Here is a 15,793-nt window from a genome sequence, read left to right on the forward strand (position 1 = left end):
CTAAGCACCAAACTAAGCACCCGTCTTTCCTCACCCAAAATTCCTTGGTTTTCCAGGATAGGGACACACCATCGGCCTTAGGTCTCAGGTCTCTGCTTGAACAGAAAGCTTCCCGGACCCTTAGGATGATGGGTTAAAGGCTCCCTTTGTAAGAGGAACCTTGAACCCTCTGTTGAAACAAATCCTCTGAACACCCTGCTCTTCCTCTGTCTCAAACCTGACCACACTATTTGGTAAGCGCCTGCTGGCTGCTTGCCTTCCGGGTAAATCTCTGTGCAGGCCAGGATTGCATCGGTCCTTTTCTTCTTCTGTCCTAAGTGACTGCCTAAGACGTAGTGTCCAAGAAACATTTGCTGAGTGAACTCACTCATGAAGACACCTTTGCCTCTGTGTTCCATAGTCCTCATTATTTAATAGTGAAAACACTCCAAATCGTGTATTAGCACCTGGGAAGTGAGGCATAACCTTCATCTCATTAAGCAGCCACCATACATTACTTCAAACACCTTGGTGTGTTACTGCCATGATTGTCAACAAAACAGAGAAAAGCTCGGTCCCATTGGTAAGTTTAGATCAGAGAAGGGGTCAGTGGTATATGTAGCCACCTTCCTCCAAAGCTATGTCCAACAACAGCCTATAATCAAAGGGAAATTAAATTTAACTCATCACTTCAAAAAGTACGTTGCCTAAATCCAAGTAATTCCATTAAAAAACCTATACTGAACAAATCTAGCCTTAAATGTATTTTCCACAAAGTATGAAAACAAAAACAACAAAACAAACAAAAAACAGCAGCAACAAGCCTGCCTGGTGTGGGTCAGTGGTTGAGCACGGATCTACCAGTTCAGTTCCCAGTCAGTTCCCAGGTTGTGGGCTCCATCCCCACAAGGGGGTGTGCAGGAGGCAGCGATTGATGATATTTCTCTCTCATTGATGTTTCTCTCTCTTTATCCCTCTCCCTTCCTCTCTCTCGAAAAATCAATACAAACTTATTTTTTTTAAAAAACACACACAATCAGCAGCAACAATACTGCTGACACACATATTATAAAATCCAAGTGTCCCAGCATCTGTCCTCCAGCATGCTTCAGCTAGCCTTAAACCCAACTGGTTCTAATTTAAGAAATCCCCTTTATGCAAGTCACTGAATCAATGAAAAGCAAGAAAAGTCAGCTAGTCAATGTATAAAAATAAACAGGTGTAGCAGCAGCATACCAGGCTCAAGTCTTAGGCAATACTACTTTACCTATGTGTAACACTTCACACTTTTCAAAGAACCTTTGTGCCCAGTTTCTGTTTGGTCTACACCTCCACAAGACGGTAAGTAAGCCCTTTATCCCCATTTGACAGTTGGGAAAGCTGAATCCCACAGAGGTCAAATTCTTTGCTCAAGGTCATAGGGCCAGTGGGTGCAGGGACAGAGGTCAAATCCAGGGGTCCTGACTGTCAGGAGTGGGTGCTCTTCCTCTCAGCCACGCTGTGGTCAGCTAGCACCACTGCTGAAAACCTCGGAGGAGCAGCCACGTGCACCTCAGAATGAGCAGGAACCTCTTCCCCTCTCCCTCTGCTCTGCCCCTTTCCTCTAAGGTGGCCTGTAAATAGCAAGGAGACCAGGGTAGATGGAGGAAACCGTGGTCAGGGTGGTAGGAAAGAGAGAACATTTTCTCTTCCATCTTCCTAAATGTCACTAGCTCCCGTATCCCAAGAACACAGCCAACACCAAATCTCCTATGAGATGCTAAGCATGAGCCATCAGCCAGAAGAGCCAGGTTGCTCTAGAGAGGCTGACCTGGCACAGCTATTCAATTCATGCTTAAACTGGGCAAGATGCCTGGCCGCCGTGGCTCAGTGGTTGAGCATTGACCTATGAACCAGGAGGCCACGGTTCAATTCCCGGTCAGGGCACATGCCTGGGTTGCGGGCTCCATCCCCAGTGCAGGAGGCAGCCAATCAATGATCCTCTCATCATTGATGTTTCTATCTCTCTCCCTCTCCCTTCCTCTCTGAAATCAATAAAAATATATGTAAAAAAATAAATAAATAAAGTAGGCAAGGTGACACCCCATGTGTCTAGAGCAGGCCTGGGCACCTAGAAAGGTCAGGACATTCTCCTCTCCCACATGTTCACTGGGAAGTTGTGGGAAGGAAACTCCTTGAGCCTCATTGAACTCATCACACACACACACACACACACACACACACACACACACACACGCACGCACGCACGCATGCACGCATGCGCGCAGAGCATTTTCTCTGCCTTGAAACCTGCAGGGACAGGTATCTTCCCAGAAAAATGCAAGTAAAACCAACACAATCCTTTGCCTTCTGAGCTTATGCCTGACCTCACTCAGAGTACGTATTTGGTCCAAAACATGCTGAAACATATGGGAAAAAAATGAGTTAATGAAAAAATTTTTTTTTAATTTGATAAAATATACATATGTAAATGAAATTTATCATTTTAACCATTTTTAATATAGTTCAATGGCGTAAGTACATTCACATTATTGTGTAACCGTCATGGTTCAATTCTGGGTCAGGGCACAAGGCCGGCTTGTGGGCTCAATCCCCGGCGTGGGGTGTGCAGAAGGCAGCTGATCAATGATTCCCTCTCATCACTGATATTTCTTCTCTCTCTCCCTCTCTTTTCCTCTCTGAAATCAATAAAGGATATATATTTAAAAAAATAACTCCCCATTTTTTTTCCTTCTCCCTAAAGCCTAGTAACTACTATTCTACTTTCTGGCCCTATGAATTTGACTACTCTAGGCACCCCAGGCAAGTGGAAGCATATAATAGTTGTCCTTTTGTGTCTAGCTTATTTCATGTAGCATCATGCTGGAGCACACATCATAATTTCATTCCTTTTTAGGGTTGAATAAATGTTTATTGTATGTACAGGTCACGTTTTGTTTTATGATGTTAGCTTTCTAGGCAGACTTTTAATTTTAAGCATGCCTGAACTTCAAAATGATCAGCAGTTCATACAGTTGAAGGATGTATGTCAATGGAAGAATTAAAAGCACCAAATAGTACAAATTAAGGAAAAAAATTATTTTACTCAAAGTCAAACTCTGAGTCTAGCTGCTTTAAATCCATGAAAATTCACAATCTTGAGCCCTATTTTGCGACGGGAAAGAATAACAGTGCTACACAGAGTAATAACATCAGTGACCCCCAATGCAGTTATCTGGGACCAAATGCCTGTGTGCCATTTTGCACAAGCAATTAAAAAGGCTCTCCACTCAGAACAGTGGCTGTGGCCAGGGGAGGGTGCGAGGGAACCTCCTGGGCTGATGGAAATGTCCCACACCTTCTTGATTGGGGTGTGGCTTCTGTACAGGTAGGCTTTGGGCATTTGTCAATACCTGTGGACCTGTCTACATAAGATCTGTACATTTCACTGTATGTAAATTTTACTTTGATTTTTAAAGATGAGAGGAAAACAGCCCCCTCCCCTGAATTTCCTTTAATTGCCTAAAGGAAATTAGAGTAAATAAGAATGTTAGAAAAACTAAAGTGGTTCTGCAGGTTAGGCTCTGAGCTCACTGCCACCCTCTGCTTGAGGGACCCTTCGGTGGGTCTCCACCACCCCCTGGAAATAAGTCCTGGCCTCGGAAACACTGGTTTGTCTGGGGAAGTCTGGGGACTGCATGGTGGACAAACTGCAGACAGTGCCAGGAACCTGCCCTGGTTTGGTACACCGCCCACCAGGGGCGAGGCCAGGTGGCGAAACACCTAAAGGTGTGCGGCTGTGTGGGAGCAGAAAGCAGTACAACCTGACTGCACGCCGGGCTCCTGGTGAGGAAATGCTGAAAAGGGCGGGGCAAGGACCATACCCATCCCAGAGGAGAAACAAGGTCTCAGAACGGGCCAGGGAACCACGTCTGAGTGTGGAGTCTGGAGCCAAGACGCCAGACTCAGGCTGCGTGCAAGGTGTCCTTCCGGCTTCGGCACTGGCCAGGGTGAAAGTTACCTCTTATGTCTGTGGTTATTTGTTACTCTCCTCAGCTCAGTCTGTCTTCCTGGAATGTCAAGTTTAGGCTACGCATTGTGGGAGGCCTCTCTGCCCTAGTCATGGTGAATTTCCTGCCAAGCCATTTAAAGCTCCCAGACCGTCAGACAATTTTTTTTCCCCCTTTTGTAATCTGCTGTTTTAGATTCTCCACACTACTACGTCCTTTTATTGAAATGCACGGCCCAGTGCATTGGGTTGCTGTGGAGCAGCATTCAAGAGCACACGGATTTCTTATGGGTCTAAAAAGCAGCTTTAAAAACAAAACACCCACATACCGAAGCCAAATTAGAAAGGGACAGTCAGGGACTCAAATACTTCCCTAGACTTAATGTTGTATTTTTAGTAACATTAAAACGTATCGGTGTGGACTCACTGAGGGAAGACAGTAACCTGAGTGACCAGACTACTGATCCCGAAAGCTAGTCCTCCTTGGGTCTCAAAAAATAAACTACCTTAACTTCTCCCTTGCTAGGAAAATTGTATCCCCTTGGCCAACTTCTGCCCCTTCTTCTTGGCTCATCGTGCTCCTACTGATAAGACATTCTGCTTTTTAGCCATTTAATTCCAACTACATGCCCAGAAGAGCCTCGCCTTTCTAGTCATCTTTGAAAGTTCTTATCCAGGGATCCCCACTTTGGTTTTTAAAATCCTCCCAGTCTGGAGTCAGCGTCTCCACTGCCAGACTCTGTCCAGGTGCTTTGACGGGTTACAGGCAACCTGCAGACACGGGCGGGGCATCGGAAGTGCGCTGGGAACGTGGGCTTGGAGATGCATGGGGCTGCCTCTCACCTCCTTAAGCTCCAGGTTAAGGAGCCACACACACAGTCCCTCCTCCAGCCCTGAGGTTGGGGACAGAGATGTTGACACATGTCAATAAGAGGACTGCCAATTCATACCAGCAAACCCGTCTTTACAGAGAGGCAATCCTCTAACAGCGCCAAAGGTGTCCGACTCATTGAAAGCCTCACCATATCCATCTAGTCAGATCAAAACACCATAAAAAAATCTGAAACCAGCCAGGAACTGTGAGTTAACAAACCAAACTGTATTCCTCCCAACTAGAAATGAAGTTGGTCCATCTGTCTAGGGACCCCATGGCATTTCCTGAACCAGATGGGCAGCCTGTTCTTTGATAACTCTTTATCGAGGGCCGTGGTCGGCAAACTGCGGCTCGTGAGCCACATGCGGCTCTTTGGCCCCTTGAGTGTGGCTCTTCCTAAGCCTTAGGAGCACCCTAATTAAGTTAATAACAATGTACCTACCTATATAGTTTAAGTTTAAAAAATTTGGCTCTCAAAAGAAATTTCAGTCGTTGTACTGTTGATATTTGGCTCTGTTGACTAATGAGTTTGCCGACCACTGATCTAGGGGAATAAGCACCCTCTTTGCCCTGACAAATAATCAAGTTTATGCCCCTTCTCAGATGGACTTAGAAAACACTTTCGGTCTGAAGAAGCAACCACATAGCAGAACCAGAAAGCGGGGATGCATACGTCTTCTAGTTGACAGAGATAACTATTGTCTTTGCCATTTTCAGCTCATTTGTTCTCAGCACTGCGAGTGGTGTTTGGTTGCTGGAATAGCAGCTGAATGATTTCAACACGATGAAATAGCAAAAATGAAGAACAAAATCTGGGTTTGCAGGGCTTGATAGGAAGTCGGCTACTTTACCTACCTTCTAACTATCTTTACCATCTCAGATGGGTGCTGTCCATTTAGAAGCAGAGGCTACAACCTCCAGATGAGAACTATGTCTAAACAGCTTGCCTCGACTGCACTCTTGCTGCTCTACTGCAATCTCCGAGCACCTCGCCATATGCTATCATCAACTGCACTGTGCAATTAGACATTCTGCCCCACAGTGCTGACTGCAAAGGTGTTTCGTGTACATTTTCTTTCTTTCTTTCTTTCTCTCTCTCTTTCTTTCTTTCTTTCTTTCTTTCTTTCTTTCTTTCTTTCTTCTTTCTTTCTTTCTTCCTTTCTTTCTCCTTCCTTCCTTCCTTCCTTCCTTCCTTCCTTCCTTCCTTCCTTCCTTCCTTCCTTCCTTCCTTCCTCCTTCCTTCCTCCCTCCCTCCCTCCCTCCTCACCCGAGGATATTTCTCCATTGATTTTTAGAGAGAGTGGAAGAGAGAGGGAAAGACAAAGAGAAATATCCATGTAAGAGAAACACACCGATTGGTTCCCTCCTGCATGTGCCCTGACCAGGGCCCGGGCCAGGGAAGGAGCCTGCAATTGCAGTACATGCCCTTGGCCAGAATCAAACCCAGGACCCTTTGGTCTACAGGCTGATGCTCTATCCACTGAGCAAACTGGCTAGGGCTCATGTATGTTTTCTTAACCCGGATCCAAGCAATTTGAGGGCAGGGGCTGTGTGAAATATGGCAATGCTTCTCTTGTGCTCAGGTCACGTCACTGTTGGTAACTCTAGAATCTCTCTAGAACAGAAACAAAATCCGCGCAGGGTAGGAAGGCAAAAGGCACAGAGCATAGATGTTTTTTCCCAAAGGAGGCCTCCAAAATTAGTTGCTCTTCATATTTCATGGAATGTTAATGAAGTTTAGGTACCCAGAGCAAATCCAAAGCAGAAAATTAAAAAGCAAGTAGTCAACATGCATTAGCTACTTTTCTTTTCTTTCTTTCTTTCTTTCTTTCTTTCTTTCTTTCTTTCTTTCTTTCTTTCTTTCTTTCTTTCTTCCTTCCTTCCTTCCTTCCTTCCTTCCTTCCTTCCTTCCTTCCTTCCTTTTATTTTCTACTTTCTTTCTAGTAAGATTACTAGAGGCCCGGTGCACAAAATTCATGCACTCGGGGTGGGGTCCTCAGCCCGGCTTGCGCCCTCTTACAGTCCAGGAGCCCTGGTGGGATGTCTGACTGATGACTTAGAGAGCGGGCCTAAGCTGGCAATCGGACATCCTTAGTGCTGCCACAGCGGTGGGAGAGGCTCCTGCCACCGCAGCTGTGCTCGCCAGTCATGAGCCCGGCTTCTGGCTGAGTGGCGCTCCCGCTGTGGGAGCGCACTGACCACCAAGGGGCAGCTCCTGCATTGAGCGTCTGCCCCCTGGTGGTCAGTGCACATCATAGGTCAACCGGTTGGCTACCTGCCCCCTGGTGGTAAGTGCACATCATAGTGAGTGGTTGAGCAGCTTTAGCATATCATTAGCAAATTATGCTTTGATTGGTTGAATGGATGACTGGAAGACCGGACACTTAGCATATTAGGCTTTTATTATATAAAATTATTTTTACTTTATTGGTTGGTGCCAATATCACCTGCAGTGTATATCCAAAAATTGCCCCATACAACAACAGACATTCACAAATTACCAAAAAATATTTTATGTTACATTTTGTATATTATGTTTATTTAATAAGATAGAGAAATGTGCAACACAGATTTCCAGCAACAATAATTTTCATACTAAAAAAAGAAAAAAGCAATAATTTGCATTTTAAAGGATAAGCTTCAGCCCTAGCTGGTTTGGCTCAGTGAATAGAGTGTCAGCCTGCGGACTGAAGGGTCCCAGGTTTGATTCCGGTCAAGGGCATATGCCCAGGTTGTGAGCTCAATCCCCAGTGTGGGGTGTGCAGGAGGCAGCCGATTAATGATTCTCTCTCATCATTGAGGTTTCTATCTCTCTCTTCTTCTCTGAAATCAATAAAATATATATATTTAAAAAGGATAAGCTTCAGTTATCACATAGATAGTTCATACCCACCTAAAATGGTTTTCTATATTTTTAATTCATCTCCACAGCAACTAATAGAATCACAGATGTTAAAAAAATTCCAGACTGATTTTTTTAAATGTAGACATCATCCAAGTCACTTAAGTATGTTACACCAGCAGTTTAATGAGATTTATTTATTCCAACACACATGATCTCTTGTCCCCCCCACCCCAAAAACACTCTGCCTCACTGCCTCAAACAGACAAGTGAGAGTGAAACGGCACAGAGACCAAATTATTTACCTCTAATACAAAACTGTCACGACTACAAATTGCGACAGTAGCATAAATGATAGCACACAGAATACTTTAAAAACTGCTTTTAAAGAATTTGATATATTACTAGAAAAGGGATTTAGATATTGTCTTGATGTGCGTGGTATTTGAATATTTGTGAAGGACATGCTTGGAAAGAAGTATTTTGACAAATTAATAGTTAGGTTGGTCATCAAACCACCTTGATAAATAAATGAGCAAACAGCCCTCGCTGGTTTGGCTCAGTGGCTAGAGCATCAGCCTGCGGACTGAAGGGTCCCAGGTTCAGTTCCAGTTGTGGGCTCGATCCCTAGTAGGAGGCATGCAGGAGGCAGCCAATTGATGATACTCTCTCATCATTGATGCTTCTCTCTTTCCCTCTCCCTTCCTCTAAGATCAATAAAAATATATTTTAAAAAATAATAATAAATGAGCAAACAAATTAACCATAGGATTGATTATACCATTATGGCTCTAGGAACAGTCTGCGTTCCTAAGTACATCGAAAAAGATCCTTTAAATGTAGAAGTACATCTGCAGGGAACTGGGAAACATGGTAGAGAAGTCTGTATCAATTGGATTAAGGAGGTCACTGTGTCCTTGACTAAATATGGACTGCCAGAAGAGAGTGACCTCATTTTCTATGTATGAATGAGAAGCTGAAATAGGCAGCAAGTTATGCCAAGCAGAAAGCCCAAGGTTGTCAGAGAAAACATTATCACCTTATTACAAAAAAGAGGCTCACTGAAATTTTATATTATAAACATACAACCAAACAAACAATAACACCCCCCCCCCAAACTCACCATTTAAACAATAGGGGAATATACCACAAAGGAAATTAGAGTATGCTTATATAATCAAATATTATGCTACTTAAAATTATACTTAAAGACTTTTTAAATATATGGGAAGTGTGTATATATATATATATAGATATATATATGAAATAAATATTTAAAATGGAAATCCAGCTATGCAAAAGATATGAGGGAAGGGAGAGAAACAGAGGAAGATCCTCAATTATGTTGGAGAAAGAAAAGATTGGGAGGAGATATCCAAAATGTTAAAGGACGGTTTTTTTTCTTTAGAGCATAATTATAGTTATTTTTCCCTCTATACTTAACCAAACTTCAAACAGCATATATACCTTTTATAATTAGAAAAATAAAGATTATTTTGAAATTTATTCCATTAGTGTAGAATAAATTGGAAGGGGAAAGGTTTCCCCTTTACAGTCATTTAAAAACTTAGCTTTTAGCCCAGCTAGTGTGGCTCATGGGTGTCGACCTATGAACCAGGAGGTCACGGTTCAATTCCTGGTCAGGGCACATGTCCTGGTTTCAGGCTTGATCCCCAGTAGCGGGTGTGCAGGAGGCAGCTGATCAATGATTCTCTCATTGATGCTTCTATCTCTCTCCCTCTCCCTTCCTCTCTGAACTCAATAAAAATATATTTTAAAAAATAATAAAAACTCCTGGGCCTATCTCAGTATGAGTGTAACTAGAGAAGGCAGAGAGCAGAATGGCTAAGGGCCAGGCAGATATAGGCGTGAACCCAGGTTCCGCCCTGCACTGCCTTCGTGATCTTGGACAAGTAACATGCCTGGGCCTCTCATTCTTTCCTCACATTGAACATGTATTGAGCTGTTGTAAGCACATGTGAAGTGCTCAAAAACTGGAAGTAATTAGTACTTTTGATTATCAATCTATAAAAATAAACACAAAATGATAATTCTAGATATACTGTAAGTATCATAAAGTATTCTACTCACCTACTGGGCTCTACAAATGTCATTTTACATTTTTCAATAATGAATATATTCACATTCTTTTCTATGGTCCCTAGGTTTAATAGAATAAAGCAGGACATTCTATTCCATATAGTTTTTATTTTCAGTGTAGAATTCAACCTTCCCTCCTCCCTTAAATGATTGCCACCATCAAAACTGAAAATATGGTAATAGGTTTTGGTAGTCTTGTTAGAGTAAATAGCCCATAATATTTGGGTTCCTCCCTGATTGAGCTATGAAATTGCAGGGAAATCTACATACAATGCCGATAATGTTCATGGAGACTATCAGGACACTCTGGATAGATTGTTACAGGCTTCCTCACTAATAGCTGAGATACACTAATAGCTGAGATAATTAATGTGTAATTCCTATACACAATCACATATGTGCGGATTATTCAAATTTCAGTGGAATCTTTTATATAGCTGGATTTCCATTTTAAGAGTTCTGGCCCAGCTGGTGTGGCTCAGCAGTTGAGCGTTGACCTATGAATCTGGAGGTCACGGTTTGATTCCCTGTCAGGGCACATGCCTGGGTTGCAGGCTCGATCCCCAGCAGGGGCAGGAGGCAGCCGATTATTAATTCTCTCTCATCATTGATGTTTCTATCTCTCTTCCTCTCTCTTCCTCTCTGAAATCAATAAAAAAATTTTTTTTAAAAGTTCTGCCCACATTTTCTACAGAAACCACAAACTGAGATGTTTACAATCATAAAAACACCCTCCTCTAAGAAACATTTAAAATGATTTTACTATCCTTTTGTCCTGGACAAGTCAGAGACTTAAAAGCTGATGAGATGTTTTATTTTCTAATTTTGCATTTCTTAATTATCTCAAAGGCATGAGAACCAGGTGTTGTTTATGGCTCTTTACACTCCCATGTCACCTACATAATTTACGATTAGGCAATTACTGAAATGTGAAATCACTGTTCACTAAGGCCGAGGCGTCATACACCCGCTCATTCTGAAAGAAGAATGGGAGAGATCTGCATGTGTCCCTCTGTCTAGAACCGTGGTCGGCAAACTGCGGCTCGTGAGCCACATGCGGCTCTTTGGCCCCTTGAGTGTGGCTCTTCCTAAGCCTTAGGAGCACCCTAATTAAGTTAATAACAATGTACCTACCTATATAGTTTAAGTTTAAAAAATTTGGCTCTCAAAAGAAATTTCAGTCGTTGTACTGTTGATATTTGGCTCTGTTGACTAATGAGTTTGCCGACCACTGGTCTAGAACTTAATAAAAATTCATGTCAAGAGCTGTATGTTTTCAAAGTTTAACATAGACCCACTTTTTGCAAATAGCTGCATTTCTCTTCATCTTTATTGGAAGCAGTTGGGATAAATGCCCTTGTATTCATTACCCACATATGAGCAGGTCATGCTTTAGCTCACACTGTAATTCTTCCCTCATTTAAAATTAAGAAAAAATAAGCTCTGTTCTTCTCACCCTGCACATTTTGCAAAACAATTATCATCTGCTACTGGAAGGCAAAGCAAGGCTTTGGGAACCTATGGCTTTCTCCCCCACATCTTTCCACCCCTAACTCTGATAAAATATCTCCACTTCCAGGCAGCCTTTCCCCTCCTAAAGATGCCGGCATTTAAGGGATAAGGATCTCAAATAACATTTGTTTGTTGATAAAACTTGCTTCTGTGCAAAAAGATAACTGTTCTAGTACGTTGCTTATGTCAGCCATGATGATGAGGTTAGCAACGTTGTAAAGATGAGTTTGAATTAGTAGATCCACTAGCGCAGTGGTTCTCAACCTTCTGGCCCTTTAAATACAGTTCCTCATGTTGTGACCCAACCATAAAATTATTTTCGTTGCTACTTCATAACTGTAATGTTGCTATTGTTATGAATCGTAATGTAAATGTCTGATATGGAGGATGGTCTTAGGTGACCCCTGTGAAAGGGTCTTTCGACCATCAAAGGGGTCGCGACCCACAGGTTGAGAACCGCTGCACTAGGGTAAATCATCTATAATCATTTCTTATGTCTACCCACCTTTTTGTAACTCAGGAGATCCTTTCCCTTACCCTAAAATCAAATATTAGCCTTGTATTAAATCAAAGCAAATGGCCCGGCCAGCGTGGCTCAGTGATTGAGCATCGACCTATGAACCAGAAGGTCACGGTTCAATTCCTGGTCAGGGCACATGCCCAGGTTGTGGGCTCGATCCCCATTACGGGGCATGCAGGAGGCAGCTGATCAATGATTCTCTCTCATCATTAATGTTCCTATCTCTCTCTCCCTCTCCCTTCCTCTATGAAATCAATAAAAAGTATTTAAAAATAAAAATATTTTTTAAAAAATCAATAAAAATATTTTTTTAAAAATCAAAGCAAATGTGAGACAATGCTATGACATGCTTCAGGTCATTTATTATGACAAAGAATACTCTTGTTTCCTCCAGTTATCCCTATATAATTTACCTCCCCCCCCACACACACACTACAGTTCAGGGCGAAGCGATTAGGTGAGCATCCTTGTGCTGACAACCTTTGGAGCAGCTCCAAGAAAATAAGCCTTGATATAGTAAAAGGTTCAGGTGAACATACAGCACTTGACTCTCCGTAAATGTGCCATGTAGTACATGTGGGTCTAAAAGCCTTTCCACAGATGATAGGAAATGCCCAAAGTCACCAGTGAATTATTCAAGAGGGTAAGGTGGGCAGGAAGAAGGGGGAGCAGCAGGGAAGTACTGAGGTGGTACTTGCAGGGCACAGAGGCAACAGAAAAGATATCGTAGCTAATCAAAGGAAATTCCTGGGCTTCTAGACAAAGGTCTCTAGAGACTGTGCTACACTGCGGACACTTATCTGCAATAAAATTCGAAGTAAAAGCAGCTTACAATGTCACTAAGTATCAGGGAGCTTATAGAGTAGCCATCAGTCAGAAGTTCTCAGCAAACAAACAAATGCAAGCAGATAGTCACCAAAAAGAGGTGCCAAACCAACGCATTTCTGAAAAGAAAAGAAAACAACAACAACAAAAACCCTGGTTCTTTTTTTATTTTATTTTTTAAAAACACACCTAAAAGTTCATCAAAATAGGTACATTTTAAAAATAAACATCCTCTGAAATGTCTTGACGTAAAAAGAACATAAATAAGGTGCTACGAAACACCGGGAGTGTTGCCCATTACACACGCTGGCCAGTTCCAACTCCTGCACATCAAGGTGGCACGTTCCTGCCCACCCCCTCCTCTCCCTGGCCTTAAAATGCAACGGCACCCCGCTGGGGCCCTGCGAGAAAACGGTCCCCACCGGCTAAGTGCAGAGCACCGATGCCTCGCTGCTGGGGAGCCTGCAGCGCCGGTTTTGCAATGACGCCACATGGAGACAAATGGTGAAAAACGTGGAAAAGAAACAAGGACAAGAAAGCAACGAACAAAAATGTATCCCCCCTTTTAGCGGTGCAAGAAAAAACACACACCCCCAAATCCTAAACTAGAGATGATCAATGGTCGCTTGTCAGGACACACTGGGGACACCCCTAATCCATAGCTGGGCTGAAAACACAAATCTCCCCATCATCAGCATCACCATCATCTCCAGCCCCGGATAAATAACAAACCCGCACCTGAACTACCAGAAACTACATTTTACTTACAGACCTACGGTTTACATAACCACAAATTACATAATACTCCTACTGTGCACGGAAAAACCCTTCTATAGGTGAAGCGTCAAACCCGCCTATCTTTTAACAATTTCCAGAGAGAGAGAGAGAGAGAGAGAGCGAGCTGGGAAACTCTGCTGAATAACTGGGGGAGGGGGAATGGACTGCTGGAAAAGTCATCCTTGACAGGCGGCAAACCCAACCAACTGTTCCGGGATAAAAAGCAACTCGGAGCAGGTGACTCCCATCTGCCCCCATCCCCTGGCCATAGGGCGCCCAAGGCCGAGGCAGAGCGAACCCGGAGCGGGGCGCGGGGCGCGGGGCGGCGCTGCCAGTGCGGGGCGGGGGGCGCGGCGGGGCTTACCTGCTCCCCGAAGTCGATGGCTATGTTGGTGATGCCCAGGGGCACCAGGAACCGGATCAGGGGCCAGTAGTGCGTGAGCGCCGGGAATTTCACCATAGTCCCCACCGTGGGCTGACCCCACACACATCTGCCGCCGCGAAGAGACTGTGCCGGGAGGCTCAGGGCGCGCGGGCCGAGCGGGGCCTCGGGCGGCGGCGGCGGCGGCGGCTCCTGGTCGCTGCTGCGGCGCCCTCTCCAAGCGCGGCGGCTCTAGCAGGAGATCCGCAAGCTCAAGTCCATCCCTGCTGCCCTCCCACACAACAAAGATCTGCCGGGAAAAAAAAGAGGAGGGACGGCGGCGGCGGCAGCAGCAGCAGCAGCAGAAGGCTCCGCTGACAGCGGCTCCATTATAAGCGCTCCGGGCCCGGAAATAAATAAATAACCGCGCGCACGAGGCGCCGCCGCCACCGCCGCCGCCGTGCGGAGGAAATCGGGGCGGGCGCGGAGGCGCGGACTCCGCCGGCAGCCGGAGGGTGGGAGGGTGGCGGGCTGGGGAGGAGGCCGGGCGGGCGGGAGGGCGGGAGGGCGGGAGGGCGGGCGGCTCCCTCCTTCCCTCCGCCGCCTTGGCGAGGCGCGGCCGCAGGGGGCGCTGCGCACGCACAGGCCGCGGGCAGCCGCCTCCCGGGCCACCCGCCAGCTGCCGCCTCCGCCGCGTCCGGGGGCGCGCGGGCTGGGACTCGCGGCAGTTCCCGCTGGCCCGGGGGTGGTGTCGCGCCCCGGAGCCCGAGGGCCGGGCGGGGGGAGACTGAGCAGCGGGGGCAGGAGGCGATCGGAGGCCGGAGGAAGGGGGAAGAGGGAAGGGGGAGGTCGGGCTCTGCATCCCGGTGCGGGGCTGGGGTCCCCGATCTGCGTGTGTGTGTGTGTGTGTGTGTGTGTGTGTGTGTGTGTGTGCCATCGGGGGCCAGTGACCGGAGTGAGTGGATTTGGGCAGCGGGGACGTGCGGAGGCGCCTGCTCCGGGCCGGGGCTGTCGTCCGATTCGGGCACACCCGGGCAAGTAGGGGCCCGGAGAGACGGAGGTGCCTCTGGGAGGCCCACTTCGCCTTTTGCCCCGGGGATGCGGGTCACCGTCGCCTCTGGACACACTGAGAAAGATGCTCAGGCTGGGCTGGCGCCCTGAAGGGCGTTCCGACCTGCCCCCGGCAGTTTGCTGACAGTGAGCCGAGATTCTTCTTGATGCAGCACGGTTGTAAAAAAACAAAACAAAACTAGAAAAGTCTGTCTCTTTTGAATAAACCAGGGAAAAGAAAGACAAATCTGTTTTATAATACTGTGGCTCAGGGATTTCAGAGCAGATAAGAGCTGTGCGGAGTGTTTTACGTAAACTAAAACTTCAGAGCCGTCTGACAGCAAAGCCAGCATCCGTCTCTGCACCCAGTGCACTGTGACGGGGTTTGAGGCCCTGATGAATGAGAAGGGCCTGGGAGGCCGGGATATATGGATAATCTCCGTGCCTTCGCTCAATTTTTTCCTTGAACCAAAAACTGCTAAAAAGGGGGGTAGGGGGGAAACTATTAAAAGGAAGGCGTCGGGGGAGAGCCTCGTGTATGGCCATTTCATGTGCAGTTGTCACCAAGGTCCCGGCACCTAGAAGGACCTGTGGCTGGTTTAATGACGAAGCCAGTACTGCTCCCACTATTTTGCACTCCCCCCCCCCCCACAAGCATCTTTTAACGTTTAATTAGCATAATGAATTAAAGTAATTTATTATTAAAAGTAATAGAGTAAGTTTGCACCTAGGAATGTCACCTCACATTTAGCTTTGTACAGCTTGTGTCAACAGTGAGCTTGAGACCTCGACGCCCTGGTTTCAGATGTTTCGCAATTATTTTGAAGTATTATACGTTTTCCATATTTTATGCCCTCTAAGAGACCTTTTTAAAACCCACACAGTGCAAACAAGGCCTTGAGAAAGAGGAAGCTAATTTACCTTGTGGCTCTGATGTAACCTCAAATTGCATCCTCCGTAATTAA

The 15,793-nt window shown here is 45.5% G+C and overlaps 1 protein-coding gene across 1 annotated transcript in view; it reads right to left on the reverse strand.

Moving 5' to 3' along the window:
- ANKH (ANKH inorganic pyrophosphate transport regulator) overlaps positions 1-14,263 on the reverse strand; it is a 116,529-nt gene extending 102,266 nt beyond the window's left edge. Inside the window, exon 1 of the mRNA XM_036310222.1 lies at positions 13,782-14,263. Coding sequence (XP_036166115.1) covers positions 13,782-13,877 — 96 coding nt within the window. The 5' untranslated portion in view covers positions 13,878-14,263. The remainder of the gene's footprint in view (positions 1-13,781) is intronic.
- Positions 14,264-15,793: the final 1,530 nt, after the last annotated feature.

Source organism: Myotis myotis, unplaced genomic scaffold (assembly GCF_014108235.1).
Source record: "Myotis myotis isolate mMyoMyo1 unplaced genomic scaffold, mMyoMyo1.p scaffold_m19_p_5, whole genome shotgun sequence".
In the NCBI taxonomy this organism is placed as follows: Eukaryota; Metazoa; Chordata; class Mammalia; order Chiroptera; family Vespertilionidae; genus Myotis; species Myotis myotis.